The sequence below is a fragment of the Sminthopsis crassicaudata genome, chromosome 3 (genome assembly GCF_048593235.1).
Source record: "Sminthopsis crassicaudata isolate SCR6 chromosome 3, ASM4859323v1, whole genome shotgun sequence".
In the NCBI taxonomy this organism is placed as follows: domain Eukaryota; kingdom Metazoa; phylum Chordata; class Mammalia; order Dasyuromorphia; family Dasyuridae; genus Sminthopsis; species Sminthopsis crassicaudata.
This window is the reverse complement of record NC_133619.1, coordinates 329,534,086-329,551,651: the sequence shown is the minus strand read 5'-3', so window position 1 is coordinate 329,551,651 and position 17,566 is coordinate 329,534,086. Positions and strand designations below refer to the sequence as shown.

The 17,566-nt window shown below is 33.4% G+C and overlaps 1 protein-coding gene across 4 annotated transcripts in view; it reads left to right on the top strand.

Moving 5' to 3' along the window:
• The window catches only part of EAF2 (ELL associated factor 2), a 52,585-nt gene that overhangs the window by 12,835 nt on the left and 22,184 nt on the right, over positions 1-17,566 (top strand). For 2 of the 4 annotated variants that reach the window (XM_074301355.1, XM_074301356.1), the window contains exons 3-5: positions 846-951; positions 13,015-13,251; positions 14,136-14,281. In XM_074301355.1, coding sequence (XP_074157456.1) covers positions 13,022-13,251; positions 14,136-14,281 — 376 coding nt within the window. In that variant the 5' untranslated portion in view covers positions 846-951; positions 13,015-13,021. Of the gene's footprint in view, positions 1-814; positions 952-13,014; positions 13,252-14,135; positions 14,282-17,566 lie in introns of all 4 variants that reach the window. The other 2 variants (XM_074301353.1, XM_074301354.1) reach the window with 2 other exon arrangements.

Below are 17,566 nucleotides of genomic sequence, written 5' to 3'. Positions count from 1 at the left end.
TAATTATCATTGTATCACATATATTTTGACATACCCATTTCCATTCATCTGCACAAGTAAATTATTTTATCTTTTATGATTTGATAAAATCTCGTATTAGGATAGGGATCAGTGATCTCATCCATATGAATATTCTCTCCATTAGAGCTATGCTTTCTTATCCTGTGAGATTCTTAACCATATCCCCCCATATATCCTTCACTGAAGATTTACCCAAAACACTGGAAAACTTCTATTTAGGTTTTTTAATATTGTGTGGATATCATTATTTGGGCTTTTTTCCTTAGTGATATTTTGTCTAACTTCTTAGTGTCATTATTTGTAATATGTTAATATCCTATTAATAGCTACAGTAATTTCTCCATTATATTTGGGTTCTCTGCAATTTAAATTATATGGACATCATAGATTTTCACCATGGGACTTTACATTTTAGGGAAATAGTAAAAATTAAAAGTTCAAATATGTGAAAGAGTTAAGCTTGGTGATAGTTGTGGGCCTTTTAGAGTTGAAAGTTTTTTTTCATTTCTAAAATTAAGGAATTGAAGGTGGATATAATCAATCAATTGATCATGCAGCAAGAGCTATGCTAAGCACTGAGGATACAAAAAGAAGCAAAAAATAGTTCCTGGCCTTAAGGAGTTTACAATCTTATGGGGAGACAATATACAAACAAATTTATACAAAACAAGTTGTATACAGGATAAGTAGGAAAAACTTAAAAGAAGGCTACATGTAAGGTTACTTCTAATTCTAAAATTAAATTTAAAGTTCTATGTAAATGTTAATTAACTAGTTAAACATTTTCAAATAGGGCTCAACACCACCAGTATCTGTTTTCAAAGGCTCAAAGAAACCTTACCTAAAAGAATGTATTTTGATTATTAACCATGATACTGGAGAATGTCGATTAGAAAAACTCAGCAGCAACATCACTGTAAAGAAAACAAGGTAAGCAGTTTGATAAATAAATGTCCTTTATTGAAAATTGTAAAGAAAAGTAAATTTAAAAATATCATGGGATTGTTATATTTTAATCTGTTTTGTAAAAGAGTTTCTAGTTTTATATCCAAATTTTGGAGCCCAAAGTTTTGGTTTTGGTTTTATTTTTGTCTTTCCCTATCATACTAAATGACTAAATGACTTTTTTTTAGTTTGTTTCTGAATGCTCCATTAGACTGTGACCCATACTTGAAATCTTTCATGTACCTTATTATTAATAATTTTCTTTCCCTGAATAATTTTTACTCACATATTCCAAGAATGCTTTCAATCCAGAATCTTTTGACTGTGGCAATTAGTATATCTTGGCAGAGTAGCCAATAACTACAGAGACCATTTATAATAGATTTTCTGGAATAGGCCCAATCTCAAGAAGAGTATAGTTTTCAGAGCAGATATCCTTTGTAAGACCATGAGTGTTTATTTTTAGTTCATAAAACATAATTACCATTCTACAACTTAAACACAAGGTTCTCCTTATATCTCCAGTGTATATTTATGTAGTACATTTGATTATTTAAAGTTACCTGATTGCATTGGTCTGAGTGTTTCCTCCACTGACACAGATCACATTCTTTTGCTAGTATAATGAATGAATGGATGAAAAAAATTATTAAATACTTATTTTGTGCCAACCATTGTGCTAAGTGTTAGAGATACAAATGGAAAAGAAAAAAAAACAGATCTAGCACTCAAATTTGTATTCCAGAAGGTAAAGACATTGCATACAAGGTAGTGCTGGCCAGGGAAGGGAGTTTTCATCTGACAAACCACAGAGATGATGTGTAAAGTTAACTGACCTACCCTTTCCAGAAGAATTAGTGTACTATCAGTTTGATTACTGTATCCAAAGTACAAAATACTGTATCCAAAGTGAAAGATTGGGATGGGAGAGATGAAGAGTAAGAGGGCCTGGGTGGATGGTTGTATGGCTGGATGTAAAGGCAAAACATTGTCTGGTGAATAGGATGAGCATAGTGCTCTTCCTTACCCTCTTCCAAGGAGTGAGGCCAGTTAAGTAAGCTAGTTTGTTCTTTCTTAGTCACCAGTCAGGTTAGATTTCAGGGCAGGAACTCCAAAGATGAATGAATTAATTTCCCTCCGTGAAATTTCCTTTCTTTTATGAGAGCCCAGGTTATGAAGGTTCATGTGGGGAGAAGTAAGTCAGTGGGGCAGGACTAGAAGAAAGGCTAGATGTTACAAGATGTGAAAATGAAGAATGGGACCAACAGGAAATATATAGTGTGTTTAGTGGGCAAAGTCGCAGACATTCCCTCACCAATTAATGGGACTGGTAGTTGAAAGGCCAGAAAATTCATCACCTAGGGTTTATCCTTGTGGGATGAGACTCTCTAAATTTGTAGTCTGGACATTGAATGAAAAGCATATAGTTCATATTTAGTCCATATATAGCCTTCTAGTTTGTTAGGACCTTTTTGAATATATTCTCTGCTGGTATGCTATCAAGAATCCAAGATTTATTATGGATTATGGTAGAAGCACAAGAAGAATGGAGCTTTAATGTGCAAAATGGATCTAGTATATAGAATCAATACATATAATAATTAGTTAGTGCCTCAGAAGTCAATAATTTTATTGGATTGATCCCTCCCTCCATTGATACAAATCCTAGCCCCACTAATTATTTAGAAGATGGGCTTCAAGAATTTCTCATGCTCTGACCTTAGTGATGAGTTTTTCCAAATTTCTTTATGTTGCTGCTTAGACAACAAATTAGTCTCCATTAGACTGTGGCCCATACTTTAAATCTTTCTACATTGGTGGGATTTGCCAAAGTTTGCCCTTCATGGCTCAGAATTACCTCTATTCCATAATTCAAAAGTATTTTTCAGTATTTTAATGGAGCAGTGATCTTCCCATGGTGAAAATTGTAAACTACACATATTCTGTTTTCTTTTTTCCCCATGTTCTTCTTTAACTTCAACTTACTTTCTCATATTTATCTTTTTTTTTTCAAGTTTAGTATTCATTTCACTCTTTTTTAACTGTCAGGGATCTGACTGAATAGACAGCTGATATAGAAATGGCTCCCCACACAAGTGTAGCTATTTTTTTATCTTAGATATAATCAATTTGCTAGTTGATATCATGATTGCTAAACAGTAAGTTGAAATATTGGGATAGCTAACTGGTTCAATGGATAGATAGAGTGCTAGGTCTTGAGTCAGGAAAACATGAGTTCAATTCTGGTCTCAGACACTTATTATGTGACCCTGATCAAGTCACTTAACCCTGCTTGTCTCAGTTTCTTCTTCTGTAAAATAAGCTGGAGAAGGAAATGACAAATCACTCTAGTATCTTTGCCAAGAAAATCCCAAAAGGGGTCATGAAGAGTTGGACACAATTGAAATAACTGAACAATAAATAAGAAGTTGAAATATTTGGGGGGAGGAGGAACCACATCAATACTGACATTCTATAAATTTGATTGTTTAAATTTTAAAAAATAAAACATGAAAGAGGTTTTGCTTAAAGATGGAAGGCTTATTCCCAGGCTCTAATTTGGATATTGTTTTCATATTTGGTCCTTTCTAAACTCAATTTTGTGGGATCATTTCATCTCATGCTTATGATGACCTCAGTTAAGACTGCCATGAAAATAATTGCAGTTTATGTACTAATAGGTGTTACAGGAAAGGAAAAATTCTATGACAAACTTCACATTCTCCAAAACAAATTAATGTATACTTCAATAACTGATGATTTTAAAGTGAAGGTGAACAAAGAGTAGAAGGGCAAAAAAAAAAAAAAAAAGGGTTGGAAAAGATGATTTGGTATTAAAAACATAAGAGTTGGTAGATTACTCATATAATTATAAAATTATATATGTATGTCATAAATATTTTCTTTAAGAGGAGAGTAGAAAATGTTACAGGTAGTGAGGATTGAATAATATCACCAAAATTGAAATTGACTATGTCATTGACAGGAAAAGATGGGTAATTCTTAAGGAAAATCGATATCAAATTAGCTACATATGGCTAATCAAACCATTAGCTACTTAGAATAGTCAAATTCAACATACCAAATTATAAGAAAGGAAGAAGGTGAGAAGACACTGCAATTAAAACAGTTTCAATCTGACTTTGGATCCATTGAAACATTGAAATATAATTTAAAATTCCCAATAGCAGGTTAGAACCCTTTAAGATATGGACCTAGAACCAAACAAAGACATCCCAACAAGAGAGTTCTGTCTTGACATGCTTTCTAGTTTTATGGTTATATACATAATTTTGTAATTTTTTACTGATTTTAAATCACAAACCACTTGTAAAACTAAAATGACAGATAAGTTTCAGTTTTGTGGTATCCTTGAATTGATGGTGGAAGGGGGAATTGAATGGTTCTAATTATTTTTTTTTACCTTAGAAAGGCAAAGTGTTAGGGTCCTCAATGTCATTTGGATTAAATACAAATTTCATTTAATTTCTTTAGTAGTTGATTTTTGATGTGTTTTAATCTTTCACTGAAGTAGTTAAGTAGCCGGCAGGGTAGGGAAGGAGAAGGAACAAATCATACTTTTTCTCCAGTTCTTTTCACCGGTTGTATGTCTGATTATGTTTCCATGGTAGATCTTTATGGCTCTCTCTTTACTGTTTCTTTGATTCTTTCCAGACCCTCTCTGGAAGGTTGGGGTCCAACTGAGGATATGACACCTGAATTTTGTGCTTCCTTCAGTTAATCTCAATGGGTTTAACAGCTAGGCTTGTGTGATCAACTAGGTGGGTTGCTCTATTCCTTGAGATTAGTAGAATCCCAGAAAATCCCTTTACACTCTTTTAGTTCTCCTGAATAGCCATCTAGAATTTGATTTTTATTTTAGTCAGTTCTTCTCACCTCCCACCTTCACTGACAATTGCTTCTTATCAACTGAAATGTACCAGAATGTCAACTAAAATTTAACTCATGGCCACACTATCCATTAACAATCAATCAATCAATACAAAAACATTTATCAAATATTATTTGTTACTAGGGATACAAATACAATGATAAAAACAAAATAGCCCTTGCCTTTAAGTGACTTCAAGGAGTTTGCCTACCATACAGAAATATAACATGTACACATGTGAGTAAATACAAGGTGTATTGATGGTAATTTGAAGAGTTGGGGAAAAGATTAGCCTCTGAGGGTAGGCAGGGGAGGAAGGAAGGGCAGGGGATCAGGAAAGGTCTCATATAAGACAAAGCATTTGACTTGAGTGTTGAAGGAAGCTGGACATTCTAAAGGACAAAAGTGAGGAGAGAGTATAGTTCAGGCAAAAGTACAGAGATAAGACATGAAATGTCACATGTGCAAAACAGGAAATAAACCAATTTGTTTAAAATATAACAAGTAAAGAGAAATAACAATACAAATCTGGAAATGTAGGTTGGAACTAGAAAGTGAAGGTTCTGGAGATATTTTTTACTCCTAGAGGCAATAGGAAGCCACTGCAACTTAATAAGAGGGGAGCTAGTTACCTAAACAGATTTGTGTTTTAGGTGATTAGAGCCTGAGATAGAATCAGAGATATTTAATGGAGAGAGCATACTTGGGTGCCTACAAGTATCAAGAAATAGGGAAATCTGGAAGAAAGATTTGAATTTATAGAGAGTAAGTATAAAGTGAAAAGAATGAAGGACCAAGTCTTGGCTGATATCCACAGTTAGTGGGAAGAGGTAGATTTTAGGGAGACCCTAATGAATTCTGTCTTGGTCATGTTAAGCTTGAAGTGGCTACCATCTAGTTCAAAACATTTAACAAACAGTTGGTGGTATAGGAAGAAAACTCAGGATAAGGGCTTGGACTGTATTTATCTTCATAGAGATAATAATTGAGCCTATGAAAACTGTTGAGGTTGCTGAAAGAAGCTAGAAATAGAAGAGAGGACCAGGAGAGAACTTTATATGTGGTATTGTTAATCATTAAACAAAGTATATTAAAAAGGACAGATAGGTCAGGGCAGAGAAACAGAGAGAGAAAGACAGAGATAGAGGTACACACACAGACACATGAATTGACATAGACACAGAATTGAAATTCAATTTCTCTGACTCCAAATCTAATGATTTGCCCACACCCTTGGCAAACTGACTTCTTTTCCCACTCCATTCAAATAACATTCTCAAAATTTAAGGACCCCCCCCATATCACTAAATCAATTCAGCAGTCCTCATTTTCTTTGAAATCTGTGGTATTCAAGATTATTGAAACAGCCTTCTCATCTGTCTTCTGTCCACTTACACTTGCTTAGCTTCTCTCCTAGTTTAATCACTACTCTTTCACTGTATCGTCCAATGGGTCTTTTTTTTTCATCTACTTTCATCTACTAACTATATACATGACTCAAGATTTAGTCCTTAACTCTTTTCATTTTATATTCACTCTCTGTAGTAGATTCAAGTGTTTCTTATGTCATGAAGTATTTTTAGCTTACATAAATCTCTAGTATCTCTGAACTCATTTATGCTATCGTCATCCTTTATATGCCAATAAATTACATATTTATGTAAAGACAGTATGGTATAATGGATAGAGTGCTGTATTAGGTGTTATGAAAACTCAAATCCTGCCTCAGAAATTTTTGTGACCCTGAGCAGGTTAATTGACTTTTTCCAGAAACAAGTTTTTTCACATCCAAAATAACCCCAAATAACTTTCCTAACTGTTATAAAGAATTACTGAGAATATAAGAAAGATGGCAAAAAAGAAGGAAGTAACCATTTATTAAGCATCTGCTGTACATTAGACTCTATATTATATGTTATACACTGCTTTACAAATATCATTTGATTCTCACTGGAAAGTAGGTGCCATTGTTAACCACATTTTACAGTTAAGGAAACTGAAGCAGCCAGAAGTTAAATAAATAACACAAACATAGAGGCCAAAAATGAACCCAGACTTTCCTGAATCCCCAGGATTAGCACTCTAATTCATTGCTGTACCCAACTATATTAAATTGAACAAAAAGAGTACTACAAAACATAGAACAGTAAATGCATGCTGTTATTTTTATGTTTATTTTATATTTGTTTTATTTTTCTGTGGTATTCTAGATCATGAGGATACTTGTAGCCATCAGTGAAGTAGTCACTGAAGAAAGAGAACTGAATATAAAAGAGTGAGATGAGGGTGATACCTAAAGGGACAATCTGCCAGGGATGGGGAAAAAGTAGAATCAAAGGAACAAGTAGAAAGGTTGGCTTTGTGGAAGAGAAGGTATGTCTCTTCATCAGATACCAGAATAAATAAGTGATGATGTTAGGGTTGGGGTAAAGGGTGGAAAGGTGAGTCGAATGGAGAAAATAAAAAAAGAGGTAGATTATGGTAGATGGCCTCACTTTTCTATAAGAAAACATCTTCAGTTGGGGGGAAAGAAAATGGGAAGATTGAAAGGGAAAGGGGAAAATAAGGGTTTGGAACAATTGCTCTGGGAAGAGGATGAATTAGGCAAATTAGTAAACAGAAATTGCATTACTATAGTGAGGTTCTGGTTGAGAGTTGATGACATGAATTTATTGTGGATCCAATCAGTTGGTGACTTTCACTGCTTTTTTTTTTTTTTAATATTGATAGCAGCATGTGAGTAAGACCCCAAATAGTGGAAGAGTTGGAATTGCACACAGAACTAAACTTTGGTAAAGTATATACATGAAGATAGGACGAGGGGGCAAGGAATTGAAGAGGGCAGAATAGTGTTGAACTGGTTGATGGGGTTAAGATCAGGAAGGGAGAAAAATGAAGCCAGTAGAAGTGAGTTTTGGAGAACATTCAGAGACAGGAACATGATCATGGTGGAAATAAAAATGGGTTTAGGAGGAATGAGACATATAGAAAGAGATGAGAGTGATAGAAAATTATAGATAGAGGAATTTCAGAATTCTTGGGTAGAAGACTTGAGGGTGATGGCAAGTTCAAGGGTGTAATTTCGTGTGATTGAAATAGAGTAAATGTATATGATCATGGAAGTTGATACTATTTAATTTGGGATGCAAGAGTTTTTTAACGGTATATTAGCTCATAAATTAAAGACTCTTGTAAGGGCTGAACTCATGGTAAAGAGAACTATTAGCCCAGGTACTGAATTCTTTAAGAAGGATAAAGAATGACTTGGATAAGGGTGGGGGGGGAAGACATTTCTGCAAAACTGAGGCTGATATTGACAGTATATATGCAGTATTACACATTTTACATTCTCCATGCCTGCTTTTTTCCCAAAAAGCAGAAAGGGAGGTATTATTTTTTTTTAATCTCTAAGGTCAAGTTTGATGATTATGATTGCAGGGCATTCAGAGTCAGTTATTGTTTCCATTGCTGGCTCAAAACCTGTTATTCCTGTATCTTAAGCAATGTTACAGAAATCCAAATTGTATTCTTAGACATAATCTTCTTAACTGTTATTTACTTCCCCAAATTCTTTGTTTTCTTTTGATGCTTTTATTTTAATTCAGCAGTAATGATGAAACTACCATCTATGACAATAGTGTCTTAAGTGTCTTGTTTAGGACTTCCTGATCCCTAGGAATGCATTCTAGATTCATTCTGGGCTATTCTCTTTCCTTATGTGAATAACTAGAAGTGGTAGCATAGTTAGACTTGACAGGTGCTTTGTCATGTTATTGATAGACCTTTGTATCTATAGTGCTTGGGATAGTGTTTTGACACAAACACTTTGTTTAGGCCCCTTATTGACTGACTGACTAACATCTGGAATTTGTTGTGGATCCTCATCATTCCTTGGAACAGAAACCGTCTTAGCAGATCCTGTTCTACCTCTTTTCCCCTCTTTGGGAAAAATCCTTATATGTATTTCATAGCTCCAAAGGATTACTCATCTTTCTTATATTCCTTTTTAATCATTTTCCCTTTTAAGCATTTCTTCCATTCTTCCCATTTAAGCATTCCTTCATCCTAGCTGGATGGAGAGTATAGAAGTATTCCTTGAGCCATTTTTAATAGAAAGACCAATCCACATTTCAAGTTGCTGTTGTTATTTTTCATTTGGTACATTTTCTAGATCTATTTGAAGAAGTTTGTAGAACAGAACTCAGTACATTGCTTTCTACTACTACACCATCTTTCTTCCAACCTCTATTAATCTTTTCCTTCCCAAAATCTTGTGTTTATTGTTTGTTAAAATTTCTGTTCTGCATCTCTCAATTTTGATTTTTTATTTTTCTTTGGGGCTTCTTTTTGGATCATTGATTAGTTAGTTTTCTAATTTTTAACTCCAAGTCCAGACATGAAGTTGTCTCTAAGATTTCTTTTAGCTGGATATAAAACTTTAAATGTCAATGTGAATTGTTACAGTTCTATATATCTTGGTATAAATCTCTTTTAACATAATTTTAGTGGTGTCTATGATTTATTTTGACTCACTCATTTGGAATACTGTATTTTGATCTCCATTAGTGTCCTGTTTTCTATCAACTCTCTTACCTTAAGTTTAAATTCCCTAACAATTATATTTTATCCTTCTATTTCTAATTTTAGTATATGTGCTGTCGAAGCAAGCACCATCTTTCTGTTTCTAAAGATTGGTTTTTTTTCCCTGGGAGAAAAAAAGAAGCAAAGTAGATATTTTGTATTTTTACTTTCTCTCTGTTGTTTTCACTCCAAGCAATAATTTTATCCCTTTTCTATCTTCTTTTGGCCTTTATATGCAACCATCCATGTGTGTGTGTTTGTGTATGTGTGTGTGTGTGTATCATTTTTCTGTCCTTAGCATTTTTCCCAAGTCTCAATTAATTTTGGGTTTGATTCTTTCTAACACTATTATTAGAGAACTCTACCATTCTTTTGTATGTGTACTCATTTACTTGTGTTACTCATTTACTTTTATGATTTTTAAAAATCTTACTTCATCAATGAGTTTCCTTCTAACCAGATTACTTTCTTAAAAAAAAAAAAAAAAAAAAAAAAAAAAAAACCTCACTCATCAAAAGCACGCAGAGCCAAGAGAAAAGTTTACACAATGACCACAATATTGATACAGGAATCCAATCATGTTTTCAGAGGATTGACCTGTGAATTCTGGCAGAGAGGTGGTAGACTAGATGCAAATAAGGAATATGTTGTCAGACATGACCGAAATATTTCATTTTACTTAAGTGTATTTCTTTGTTATAAGGAAAGGTTTTTTTTTTTTGTGTGTGTGTGTAGGGGGTGTATTAATAGAAATAAAAACTGTGTTATTTTTTAAAATAGCATTAATTTTAAAACTATCAATCTTATTTCCTCCATTTGGCTGGTATATAGATATAGATATATATATATATATATATAGATATATATAGATATATACATACATACAACTATATCTTCTTAATAGAGGATGCCACCACTCTTCTATCTCTTTTACTTTTTACTTAATAACAAGGTAAATTCTCCCATTGTCATACTTTATTCTGTCATGAGTTGCATCATCTTGCCAACCTATGAGACTATGTTAACTTCCTTACATTGATTTCTAATTGATTTTCTTATGAATTCTGTAGTCTTAAAAAAAAATGCTCTAGTTGTATTTTTAATAGGAGGGAAGCTCAATGGTCTTTCTTTTTGCCTGCTTTATCCCCTTTTCTGGAATCTTCTATCAGTGAGGACCGGAAGCTCCATGTTGATTCCACAGAGCTTCCCAACTTCTGTGACTTCGGTGGCCAGTAAATGACTTTTGCTGTATCATTCTAGTATTTCTTTACCTGTGACAGTAAAGGTGAGAAAAATCAGACATGTCTACTCTAGATCTTTTTATCATTAAAAATCCATGGCTTTTGTTCATAAGAGCTGCTTTGGCATGGAGAAGGGAGCTTACCTGTCCCTCCATCACTGACCACATTTGTCCTCCTTCTATCTAAAGATCATCATATCCAACCCTGGGTCCCATTGTTTCCTTCCCCACTTTGCCTGAGACTTAATAACATCTTTACCCCCTAGGTGACTGAGATCTTGACTCTTGAACCCCTCAATTGTCTCTACTGTCCTATGTCCCAGGCACTGGGTGTTTCACGTTAGGCCTAATGGTTTTTCTTGTGTGCATTAAGATGTGTCTTATAATAAAGACTTAGACATTTACAGCATTCCTGGCCTGTCTTTCTCTTTTTAAAATCCTGTAAGTCCAACAGCAACTTTGAACTTCGAATACTTATATTCTGTGCATTAGCATAGAGACTTCCAATGCCACAAATATAGTTTCTGCCCTTCACCCTAGTTGTTGATTTCTATAAATCACTAGACTTTTGCTAATTTTCTTTTCTTTTCAATATTCTATGGCAGAGGTTCCTAAGTTAAGGTCTATGATACTTTGATAACTATGTTTAAATATAATTCTTTTCTTTTTATAGTCTTGTATGTTTTATTATATAAATTTAAATATTTCTGAGGAAGGCTTTACCAGACTGGAAAAGGAATTTATGGCACACAAAATAAAGTTACGAATTCCTTCTCAGTGTATCTAGTCTAACAGTTGTATCTGAGCAGTTGGTTTTTGTTTGTTTTGGTTTTTTGTTTTTCTGTTTTCAGTTTAAAACCTTCTTCATTAGGCCAGTCTCTTATTGGCATGGACACTGGACATTCTTTTTTATCCTCATTAGATGGACTCCATCCTGAGCCTAGAATCTATTATTTTAATTCATCACCTAAAAAGACAAGTCCTAGGGACAGCTAGATGACACAGGCACTGGCCTTGAAGTCAAAAGGATCTGAGTTCAAAACTAGCTTTAGACACTTAACACTGACTAGCTGTATGACCCTGGGCAAGTCACTTAACTCCAGTTGCCTCAGGGGGGAAAAAAAGATAAGTCCGGTACTGATATAATCTTCTCAATCAACTCTTCACTTCCCATATTTGTCTTCCTCTAATAAAGTCCTTATATTCAAACATTGGTAATAATGAAAATACTATTTATGCTCCCCAATTTCCCTCTCATCATTTTGTAACATTTACAGATACGGATTACAGATTAATTCATCTAGGATCAATCATTTCTTGGTAAACTCTAGAAATATAGTAGTTGTCATTTGGTTTATCAAGTCTCAACAGACTTAACATTTCCCAAGTAAGACACCATAGTGCTTAATTGGTCATGTCAGATTGACATGTAACCCACTTTCATAGCTTCAGTAGGAAATTGCCAAACACCATACTATTATCTTCTATCTCTATCCAAAAATTAGCATATTCACTGCTGACACCTTTAGAGTTCTATTAAGATACGAAACTATTTCCATTTAAAAAGCTCTACATCCCCTTTCTCCTGGAAACCTCATGATCATTTTTCTCTTCTTTCTCAGTTGTTACATTCTTCATATTGTACTAGAAAGAATAGTAGATTCTGAGTCAGAGAAACAGGGATTGAATCTCAAATATGACTATCATTTACTTTGTAATCTATAGCAATTCACTTAATGTTTCATATCCTTATATATTTCAGGAGTTGTACTATATAATTTGACATATTAGAACCCCAGATTCTGTGATGCAATATACTTCTTGACTAGTTTGGATTCAATTTGTTATTTATTCAATAAGCATTTATTAAGTCTGTTTCAATCAACAAGCATTTATTAAATGCCTACTATGTGCCAGTGTACTTTGGAGCCAAGAAAGCATAGCTGAACTACATAACCATTCAAGGTGATAAAAGGGTACATTAGAATATTAATAATAGAAATTTAAAAGAATGAATATGGGGGCAACTAGGTAGCACAATGGATATAGCACCAACTCTGAAGTCAGGAGGACCTGAGTTCAAGTCTGACCTCAGACACTTAACACTTCCTCGATGTATGACCCTGGGCAAGTCTCTTACCCCAATTGTCTCAGGAAAAAAAAAAAAAAAAAAAGAATTTCTTGAGTTCAAGAATACAATGAAAGAAATGGGTGAGTGACTCAGTTTAGGAAATTGGGGAAGGGAAGGAGTCAAGGTTAACTCTCATCAGCCCTTAAAAATCTTCAACAGATTTTCTTAACTATTTCTTAACTGTATTTTGTTCTTTCAAAATAGGAAAGATATGGATTCATATTCACTTAAAGAACTGGATAGAAGAACAACAAAACAGCTGAATATTCTTTTCAATAAGTCAACAAGAATTTATTATATGCTTGCTTATATGTCAGGCATTGTGCAAGATGCTACAGATGCAGAGATAAAACAATTTCTGGCATCCAAGAGTTTTCATTCTATCAGGAGAAACATTATAAAAGATGTAATCAGGACAGTCTCCAGACTTAATATAAGCAGGTCAGGTCCCTGCCTGCTCCTTCCTCAGGTTCTAGGGGCACTGCTGTGAGGTTTTTATAAAGAAAGCTATCAGCTAAAGACCCCATTGAAATGTATTCACTCAAGTATTCTTAGGTATGAGGAACTTTTTACTAAGTTCCTTTTAGTCTTGAAATTGCCTTTCTTCACTGTATGTAGTTTGCCCTTAGCTGCTGATGCAGTCACTGCCATCAACCACCACTGTACCAAGGATACTCATTAAAATTTCAAATCCTTTAACTTCCAGTAAGGAAGATTCTGGTAATTAGATGTTAAAGTGGATAGGATGCTGGGTCTGGAGTCAGGACACAGGAAAAAGAAGGGGAAGGGACTGTTGATATGGCACTAATGTGCTAAGCACTTTGCAAATATTATCTTATTAGATGGGAAGAACTGAGTTTGAATTTGACTTCAAACACTAGTTGTATGACTATGGGCAAATAATTTAATTTCTGCCTTACTAACTTTCCTTAACCAAAAATGGGGGCTATAATAATACTTAAGTCATAGGTTGTTGTGAACATCAAATGAGGTAATATTTATAAAAGTGCTTAGCATAGTGCCTTGCATGTAATAGGTACTTAATAAATGTTTGGTCCTTCAGGGATAGGTTCTCCTCTCTATCCTCAGTAAAGTATTTCATTTCTTCCCTAGACTTCTAGATACTCAAATATCCAAGAGACTTGATTTTAATAGGAATTTTGACAGAGCATTCTTCACTTTTTATTTTTATAATTTTTATTATTTAGACCTTTTAACATTTGCTATATCTAAAAACTAGTATTTAATTATAGTAACACTATAAGAATCATAATACATTGGAATTATTAATGTCTTCTTTTGGGGGAACTTTAATATACTTCCAGAGCTGAAGGAAGCAGTAAAATTCAGTCTCGACTCGAACAGCAACAACAACAAATGAGAAATGCAATTAAAACATCAAACAATATGAAACATTCTCCTCCAAAAGAAAAAATGTCTCCAGAATCTCCTATGGATGATATTGAGAGAGGTAAAATGGAATCACAGAATGTCTAATTGTGTGTTTGTGAATATTTCAAGCAAAAATGTTAGTTTTGTCTTTAAGATAGTAGAATTTTTGTTTGTTCTTTTTAATTTAATTAAATTCAACTCCATACAGGGTGCTGATATAATATCATGATAGAATCATGTTAGGTATAAATTTTAATAGATAATCATATTAATAATATATACAATATAAGATAAATTATAATACATATATATACATATATACATACATATATATATAATTTATTTATTTATTTATTTTAATGTGCAACTATGCTGCCCTACAGTTTTCTTAGTCTACAAACTGTTGTGGGCATGAGAGAGAATATGTGATGGTGTTGAAAAAATATGCAGTTTCTTTTTTTTTTTTTTCAAGAAGTAATGCTGAATATACCTCCCTTGTTTGAAAAAACAACTTCCTATCTGGGTTTTGGATCCACTTCAAGGCTGAAAATAAGCTGTCACTTGGTAGGAGGGCAATAACAGATAAATGCAATGTAGTCCCAGGCAAGAATAGATCAGAGCAGTGTAGATTTTTTGAATGTTGCCCTCATCTCAGCCATAAAACATAGTATGTTTTATTTCTTTCTCTTTGGGATATTAACAGCCCTATTGGACAGAAGCAGGAGAACATTTCTTTCAGTTTCCTCATCTTATGTCTTTGGTTTTATTTGCCAAAATAAAGCATTTAGCAACTATGCTTCTTGCTTGGTCTCAGATATAGTAATGGTCTACCCTTGTCTCTTCTCTTATTACTCTTTCTCTTTTGGCATGAGAGATCAAACTTCTGATTAGTCTCAAACCTCTCTTGTGTCCAGTCCATGCAAAGTTGAGAAGACAAACAGAGCTCAGAGCTTTTAGTTCCAAGGGATCCTGGATTTGAGATTTATCAAGAGCAAGGGCAACAAAAACAACTATATACTAAACTAGTTTGTTTGCTTAAAGTCTCCCTGACCCAAACATTATCAAGACAATGTCAGGGAAAACCAAGTTAGAGGGAGCTAAGAGAAATTTTCTTATCTTTCCTCTTATCCTAGGATTTGCCATGATAACTGAACCTTCCTGTTAAAGGAGGGTGGGGCTGAAAAGTGGCTTTAAAAAAGCTAACTGTATCCTTAACTATTTCCACTGCCTTTCCTTCTTTCATGGCTTCTCACCTAGGTTTTTCAGCTTGTCCTGTAACCTGAAGGTCTGGGCTAGGATAAGTCCTTGATGAAACAGTAGATCAAACCATTCCATTGGAAGATAATCAAATGCTTCTTAAATTCATAAAAGATGCTCTCTTTTTCACATATGAGATAGAATGGTTGCATATACAAAGCAAGCTATATACAGGATTAATAGAAAATAATTAAGGAAAGGCACTGGAATTAAGATTATTCAAAAAGTAGTCAATGCCTGTTAGGCATTCAACACTATGTACTTCAGCCAAAATGTAAGAAATAGACCCTTTGAATTTTGTAGTGTAGTAGGGAAAATAAGATATATAGCTAGAAAAATTAGCAAACAATACAAGAGGAACTGGAACAAATGAAATTGAAAGTAGAAACTCAAAAGTGTGTGTGTGTGTGTGTGTGTGTGTGTGTGTGTGTGTGTGTGTTGTGGTGTGTGTGTAAGAAACTAAATACTGAGGAATGTATGTACAATGAGTACACAATTAAGTTGCACTGAAATCAAAGCACTAGCTATTAGGTACTAACCTAACAGAACTACAACACAAGATGATTCTGGTTTTTGAAACATGATTTTTGGAAAGATTTCTGCTACAAATGATACTAGATAGTAACCTCTATGGAAATGGAAAATTTCTTATCAAAACAGTCTATGTCCCTCAATGTATAGTACAGTGTTCTGCATATAGTATCTGCCTCATATGATCCTCATAATAAATATTATTAGAAAAAATAGTATTGTATAGCAAAATTTTTCACATCTTAATGAGTAACCTTTGGTGATTGCTTTGTTTCAGCGGTAATTACAAATTACTTATAACAAATAATCCAGCTAAGCAAGTGCTTTTGACCTTAATTCTCAACTCTATAAGGAAAGAACTTGATTGTGTAATGTTTGTATTTTGTTTCCCTTTGACAAATAGTAAGATTTGAAATTCATGTTTAAAAGAATTATTTTACTTGTATAACAAAATTCTTTGCACATTCTGATCTTTTTTCTTTTCTTTATCTTCATTAATTATGACATCAAATTCTTAACTAGAATAAAATATACATTTTTGGTATGAAAAGTTTGCAAGCTTGTTCTGATAAAAAATCTGTTTAGTTATTGTGCCACTTTTGAACCTTAAAACATTTGTCTTTTAAATTGGATTAATTTTTAAGCAGGGTAGCAACAATTTGTAAATAGTATTAAAAAGAACATTCAGTTTTATTTCTGACATCTGATATGGTCTTCCCTTTTGATAGTCACAGGATATGGTTTGCCATTTCATCTATGATAGTATCTGTTGTTTATCATAGGATTTGAAATAAAACTATATATTCTTTAGAACACTATGTAGTTGTCCTAAATTTCAATAAATTCACTCTCAAATGTCATAGATATATGATTAAATTCATGAAAATTCGGAACTCTAGGAAGACCCTATCTATCTATCTATCTATATATAGATATGTATATATAACATATATGTGTCTATATGCATGTCTATAACTATGAATATACATATGTGTATTATGTTTGTGTGTATCTATAAAAACTATGCATCTATGTACAAGTATATACATATTATATATTTGTTACACATTTATATTAATACACCAATATACAGTTGCTTTTTGGGAATGCTATCAGTAGTATTAATATTTTGGATATAATTTGGAATAAATGATTGAGTTTTTACAATTCTTTGATTTCCTCTAACTGAATTGGTATTTCATCACCACCAAGTCTTCCCTACTTTAATAATACTATAAATATTCTATATAACAGAGAACTTTTGAGTTTTTTTCTGACATGATTGTCCACATTTTTTATTTTTCCCAATTAATGCCTTATATAAAATGCCACAACAATTTCTCAATGTATTCCCCTATTCATAAACATTTCAGTCAATTGTATGCAATTTTTAATATCTCACATCAAGAGCTTTGCCAAGACTAGTGTCTGTTTACTTCTTCCAAGCTATCTCAGAGACATGAATTCTGTTGCTTTTCTTCAGCATAGGAATATAAGAATCTTCTTTGATTCCATTTTCCTCTTCAATCTGGAATGAAGGACATAATTACTTGAATAGATTCAGTTTACCCATGGA